Here is a 7091-nt window from a genome sequence, read left to right as displayed (position 1 = left end):
GTGTTTTATTTTAGAAGGTCCCACAATATAATTAATGCTATGAATGTATTTAAAGTTAATAAAAACACATATTAAGGAACATTATCCTGCGTTTCTATAACAATCTGTGGGCGTTTCGGCCTCTGCTCCAGCTGTTTCTGTAGCACCATGATCAGATCCACCAGTGGGCCAATCAGAAACCATAACAAGCCTGCCGTGATGAGGAACTGCGCGCTGATTGGACGCCACTTCTATGACGTAAAGGTGTGATTGGTCGCTTGCTCGCTTTTACCTTAGTGCATATCCTCTTCACTGTTGTACCGGAATACGAGCAACAAACACAAGGTACAGTGCAAATTTAACTTTATATACATTAAAATAAAGACAGAGCACTTTGTTAATAACCTTTTAATACCACGTGATGCTGCACTTGGTGTTCGTTAATGCTTATAAAATACATATATTTACCTTTACGTAACGGCGAGTCAGGAATAACGTTACATAAAATGAAATATCTCAATCACAGATGTAATGTAGCTGCTCCTGCAGATTATCAATGTGCATTTGTGTGATTTTTACATTGTTCTTGGCTTTAAAATGTGTTGTATTTATTGTATTAATTGCTTGCATTGTGTGATACAATTGTGAAGTGTTGGAAAATGGTCACTTTCCAGGGATCAGAGAGCCAAATCCAGAAGTCAAGGTCCATCTGCACAATAAATCAGAACCAGCATACACAATAAATACAGTACAGTACACATCATTGTATAGTAGTTGTATCAATGCTTGTGTTAGAGAAACATTCACAGTTTTAAAGGAAGGTGTCAAAGTGTTTGGATCAAGACAAAATGCTATATTTAACTTCACAAGAAGTGTGTGCATATTTCGAAAATTTGAAATTGTTCATACATGTACAAGTATAATTGCACTGAAGAAGACAGACTGGAAGTTTTGCAAAGCAGTTGACCTTTTAATTTGGCTATGACTTTTAGATCTCAAATCTATGTAGAAATTTCTCTCTTTTAATACATGTCAAGACATTCTTTAAAATACATTTTAGAAAGTCTTATTTGTGTTAACAGCAGATGGAATCTTTTCAGTTTAATACATATAAAGACATATTTTATAAGCTATAAGCTGTAATAAAACCTAATCTTTTACTGACATGTAGATAATGGTTTGTTTTATAACAAAGATTATTCTGATTATTAAAATTAGCTCATGTCTTTCAACTGGTGACAAAATACAGTTGATCTGCTATCTTTAAAACCTAAAAACATCTGAAAATTGGTGTAAAAATATTGAATGGACTGAACCCAGTATCATTTCTCATCAACAAATTCAATTCAAACTAACAGCAGTGCTTTCTGGGAAATGTAGTGTTCTCAACATGTTTTAAAGTGTGTGCTCTCTTTCTCTCGTTACAGATCTCACCATGGATCTTGTGCTGAATGTTGCGGATCATTACGTCCTCACCCCCTATGTGTTCCCGGCCTCCTGGCCTGAGGAGGGCGCTCTGAGGCAGATCCTCAGCCTGCTGGTGCTCACCAACCTGGGAGCCGCCGTCCTCTACCTGGGCCTCGGGGCCATCAGCTACTTCTTCATCTTCGACCACAATCTCATGAAACACCCACAATTCCTCGAGGTAAAGAGCCCGTACAATAAAACGCCTCCATTGCACTCCTTTGTTTACTTCCAGAACATAGTGACATCACTGGGGAACACCTGCGCTGCTATTGGCTAGCGCTCCAACACCTTGTAAGTGATAGGCTAAGGGGCGGGACATCTCTAAGCGGTTCACCAATCACTACAGAGCCGGTCAGCTAAGCTAGATCAGCGTATTTGATTAATTTAATTTACCTACATTATTCTGGACTATTTTTTGGGTTGAATTTACTTATTTTACATAGCTTTGGATAAAAGAGTCAGCTAAATCTAAGAAGGCCGAAATGCATTAAATGGTTTTGCTAAGATAAAATGGACACCTAGAGAAGGAAGTTGAAACTCGGCCCACTGGCACTCATCGGCACACCTGGCAAAAGCTGAAAAGCAGGCCATAAAAGCACTTTGTTTGAAGAATACTAAGACCTTAAGTGAGATCAGTTCATATTGAAATATAACGAGTTGTTGTGACGCAGTAAAGTGTCTTGTCTTCAGCTAAAAAGGTCAAGGTACACATTGATTTGGAAGAGAAAAGTTAAGGCTTGCATTATTCTGGATTTGTCTTCATTGTCAAGTGCCAATAAATCCATAATAACAGAGATAGAGGTGTGACTTCTGCCTCTGGTATTTATTGAGTTAATAAATTATTATTTTATTTTCAATCCCCCTCAGAATCAGGTTCGGAGAGAGATCAAATACGCGATGACCTCACTTCCTGTGATCAGCCTTCCCACTGTGGCTCTGTTTTTCTATGAAGTCCGAGGGTACAGCAAACTGTACGACAACGTCCACGACTCTCCGCTGGGTGAGTGCAAAGATTTGACCATCTTCCAGTACATTTAAACACCCTGAGTGTAACCTGTTTTCAGTGGTGTGTGTGACATGGTGTGCGATATGGTGTGTGTGTGATATGGTGTGTGTGATATGGTGTGTGTGTGACATGGGCCGTTTCTCAATCGCGAGGATGCTTGCTTGGTAGCACATGTCTTCCGAGTCACTTGCTTCAGAAGCTAGGCAAGAATCCTTCCTGGCATTCGGAAAACGAAGAGTGGAACAGGCGAGCAAGTGTGCAGGTGTGCGTCATATGAGAGGCCCCGCCTTACATTTTCCACTACAGATTTGGGGAAATTGGTCCGTGCGCAAAGCATTGTGGGGATTTTAAGGACGCGAAGTCTACACATGTGCAGCCTCAAAATTACCCCCAAACCAAGGACGCGGCCTCGGTGGAATTCCAAGTATGCTGGACATTGGAACAGTCCTTCGGCGGCACTCGATGACGTAGCATCCTTGAAATATTGGCTTGGAAGCCAGTATCCTCGAGATTGAGAAACGGTCATTGTGTGTGTGTGTGTGTGTGTGTGTGTGTGTGANCCCCCTGGAGGAGAGGACCAGGAAGAAGAGGCAGAACTTCCTCTTCAAACAGAAAGTGTGGCTGCTCGACCCCTTGGAGCTGGCGGACATCGAGGACGCCGCAGAGTGGAGCCGCCGGGGGGGGGCGTCCCTACCTGGGTTAGGGTTAGTGGAGGCTCAGTCGGGAGGGGAGGGCTGCTGCTGTAGGAGGCGGAGCTCTAACACCCCCCCCCCCTCCTGCAGCAGCTCCCTGAGGCCTTCTGCGGTCACTCCACCTGCTGCTCCGACCCCTCCTTCAGGACTCTCTCTGGGGCTGCAGAGCTCCGGACTAAATGCTCTTCCCCCTCCTCCTCCTCCTCCTCCTCCTCCTCCTACTCCTCCCTGGGGGGTCCGCTGGGCCCTGGGGGGGGGCAGAGGACGGAGACCAGGCGCTCCCTGAAGTTCCTCAGCCTCTCCGGGTGCTTCCAGGTCACAGATCTGGGTTTGAGGTGAATATCAGGCGTCGCTGCTTCTCACAATCCTCACATGGTAGTCAGGTTCTCACCAGGTGCGCTCACACGTACAGGAATCTGCTCTGGTCTCTGGCGCGAGCTCAAACAATCAAAACAAATGAGATGCAAAGGAGGTCAAAATGAATATATAAGTGTAATAAAAAAAAGAAACAATTTAGCTTCTAGGATTCTAAAGACAAGTACTTCCACCAAACTACAGGGTGATATATTTCAAAGTGGAGGGCTGAGCGCAGAGAGAGAGAGAGAGCATGGCTCAGTGCTACAAACACAACAAGTATTTAAAAGGAACTATTTCAAGACTTTTGTAAAAAATGTACATAACATATATTTTTGCGAGACTGAGGTCAGTTAAATATACGTTTCTCACATTATTATATTTTGTGTAAATATAGTTTCTAATTTTATTTGTCCACTTTCAAACACACTGTTTCTCTGTGTGATTATAATAATGCATGTTATTTGGAGGCGCCTTTAATCTCAGCCAAAGGACAGTTTACCACGGATTAAAGAAACAGCTTCACATCAAATACAGACAGACAGAGAAAGGCTTTGAAACAGACAGGAAGCAGCTTCGATCTGAGCAGCTGAGTTTGGAGGAGGGACTTGAATTTAGTGATTGTGTAAATAGAATAAATGACCACGTTAAAAAGATGGTTATCAGCCCAACATGGAACAATCAGTGCGTCTCATTGAGGAAAGGATTTGAGATGTTGTCACTGGCCGTTTCTGAATCTCGAGGAAACTGGCTTCCAAGCCAATATTTCAAGGATGCTACGTCATCGAGTGCCGCCGCAGGACTGTTCCAATCTCCAGCATACTTGGAATTCCACGAGGCCGCGTCCTTGGTTTGGGGGTAATTTCGAGGCTGCACATGGGTAGACTTCGCCTCCTTCAAACCCCCACAATGCTTTGCGCACGGACCAATTTCCCCAAATCTGTGGCGGAAAATGTAAGGCGGGGCCTCTCATATGACGCATTGCTAGCCTGTTCCACTCTTCGTTTTCCGAATGCCAGGAAAGATTCTTGCCTAGCTTCTGAAGCAAGTGACTCGGAAGACATGTGCTACCAAGCCAGCATCCTCGCGATTGAGAAACGGCCAGTGTGTCTAGAAGCCGATGCAGTGACATGATGTCGTGTGAGGAGCGTTCGTTTGCACTTTTCAACACAAGGAGATTCAGAGTGCTTTAAAACAATGAAAGACATTAAGAGCATTAAACACATTAGAAACATTAAGAAGCAAAGGTATTTAATAGGGGTGCACCGAATGGGAAATTCTTGGCCGAAACCGATACCGAAAATAGGAAACAGTTGGCCGAATGCCGAAAGGCCGAAAATGATTACCGTAATTTTCGGACTATAAGGCGCACCTGAATATAAGCCGCAGCAGCGGCATACCACTCTCGGTTCCACTTTTACTTTTGCGCGCTACCTGTCTCACTCTTTTCCGGCCTCCAGCTTTTCCTGCTGGACCCCGCCCCTTAAAGGTGGGGGTCCGCGGACCGGCCATAGAGCCCATAGAGTTAAAGGTGTTGGCCGTTAGCTGTAAAAATCCATAGATTAGCCGCACCGTTATATAAGCCGCAGCGTCGAAAAATGGGGAAAAAGGCGCGGCTTATAGTCCGAAAATTACGGTAATTTGATAATCGATTAATCAAACGANACAGCTGGGAGACCAGGGGACACTAAAGAGTGACGCACACAGCTTGGTGACGTTCAGGATTGGTACATTTCCAAAAACAGAGACAGTTGTCCAGTTTTATAATCCTGAACGTCACCAAGCTGTGTGCGTCACTCTTTAGTGTCCCCTGGTCTCCCAGCTGTGTGCGTCACTCTGTAGTGTCCCCTGATCTCCCAGCTGTGTGCGTCACTTTTTAGTGTCCCCTGGTCTCCCAGCTGTGTGCGTCACTCTTTAGTGTCCCCTGGTCTCCCAGCTGTGTGCGTCACTTTTTAGTGTCCCCTGGTCTCCCAGCTGTGTGTGTTGGTCTCCCAGCTGTGTGCGTCACTCTTTAGTGTCCCCTGGTCTCCCAGCTGTGTGCGTCACTCTTTAGTGTCCCCTGGTCTCCCAGCTGTGTGCGTCACTCTTTAGTGTTCCGTCTCCCAGCTGTGTGCGTCACTCTTTAGTGTTCCGTCTCCCAGCTGTGTGCGTCACTCTTTAGTGTCCCCTGGTCTCCCAGCTGTGTGCGTCACTCTTTAGTGTTCCGTCTCCCAGCTGTGTGCGTCACTCTTTAGTGTCCCCTGGTCTCCCAGCTGTGTTCGTCACTCTTTAGTGTTCCCTAGTCTCCCAGCTGTGTGCGTCACTCTTTAGTGTCCCCTGGTCTCCCAGCTGTGTGCGTCACTTTTTAATGTCCCCTGGTCTCCCAGCTGTGTGCGTCACTCTTTAGTGTCCCCTGGTCTCCCAGCTGTGTTTGTGTTTTGAGCTTCGTGCAGCATTTTGTATTTGCAGCGTTTGGTTTCTGCAGATTTTAGTAAACGCTGCGCATGGTTCCTCAAGTTGCTGAAGATGTTTCTTCAGGTGTTTTGGCACAATTGTGTTGTTACATTTGAAACGTTTCTGAAGTTGCATTGCAATGTTTTGGGCCGATCATCTTCTTGTTTGTTTTTATGCTATTTATTTTACTTTGTTTCGGCACTTTTTCATATTGTTCATCTCCTGCTGTATCTTAAAACACTAGTGCAAGTGCAACCAAATATTTCCCAGCATTAGGAATCAATAACTTTCCATTTTATTATATTTGTTGGACTGCTCTGCTTTCATCTGGACCATGCAGTGTGCTCAAGTGTTTTTTCTCTAACATTGTTCAGGGATTCAATCAGGCCCTAACTGGTTCATTTATCCTCCCGGCGTTTGGCAGCTTTCCATAAAGAAAGACATCTCAAGTGACTGGAGTCTGGAGGAAATAGATGAGAAACACTCAGGTCGCATCTCCCTAATTATTGCTGCCTCCCTCCAATGCTTTGAAATCAACTGTACTTTCCATCTTTTTCCTGTCCCTGCTTTCATTTCTACCCGTCTGTCTGTGTTTTACCTGCCACTGCCTTCAAAGTCACTGGAGCTTCATCTTGGATCAAAAGACGAGGAGTTACACGGAGAGGTTGACAGTTTGGAAATGTGAAGCTCTGCGAGGGCAGCGTCAGATGGTCCGTGAGTTTCGTAACCCGCTGATATTCACAGATTCATTCATCTCTGGTGGAAATATGCAGCAATTAAAAAAGGAAGGGATGTGAAACATATTAAATCAGTTAAAAAAAAAACTTGTAGGAAATGTTTGGCGTGTCAGTAAAGGCGAGAATAATGAAGAGGGTAATTATTTTACAAAATCAAGAATCAACCTCATCAAAAATATGGCAAAAATAATATATTTACAAAGACAAGAAGCAACCATCACAGCAAACCAAGGGATACTGCTGTTTCTCTAATGGCCACTCTATATCATGAAAGAAAGTGGCACCGGAATGGGTCCTAAAACACAGAAATGTTGGCAATTTGGGCATTTCCTGTCCCCTGGTCTGGAACTCAATGGGTTTAGAACTTGTTTTTGGTTGCGAGCCTGAAATAAGGTCTGTGGTTAACACAAGCTGAAGAGATAC

General features: G+C 44.5%; 1 protein-coding gene across 1 annotated transcript in view; it reads left to right on the top strand.

Moving 5' to 3' along the window:
• Positions 1 to 253: 253 nt before the first annotated feature.
• Positions 254 to 7091, top strand: part of LOC104945906 (lathosterol oxidase-like) — a 14081-nt gene continuing 7243 nt past the window's right edge. The window contains 4 exon segments of the mRNA XM_010771636.1: positions 254 to 324; positions 1407 to 1624; positions 2314 to 2446; positions 6628 to 6687. Coding sequence (XP_010769938.1) covers positions 1415 to 1624; positions 2314 to 2446; positions 6628 to 6687 — 403 coding nt within the window. The 5' untranslated portion in view covers positions 254 to 324; positions 1407 to 1414.

The sequence above is a fragment of the Notothenia coriiceps genome, unplaced genomic scaffold, assembly GCF_000735185.1.
Source record: "Notothenia coriiceps isolate Sejong01 unplaced genomic scaffold, NC01 NC01_scaffold00010167, whole genome shotgun sequence".
NCBI lineage: Eukaryota > Metazoa > Chordata > Actinopteri > Perciformes > Nototheniidae > Notothenia > Notothenia coriiceps.
This window is presented reverse-complemented; position numbering and strand designations above follow the sequence as displayed.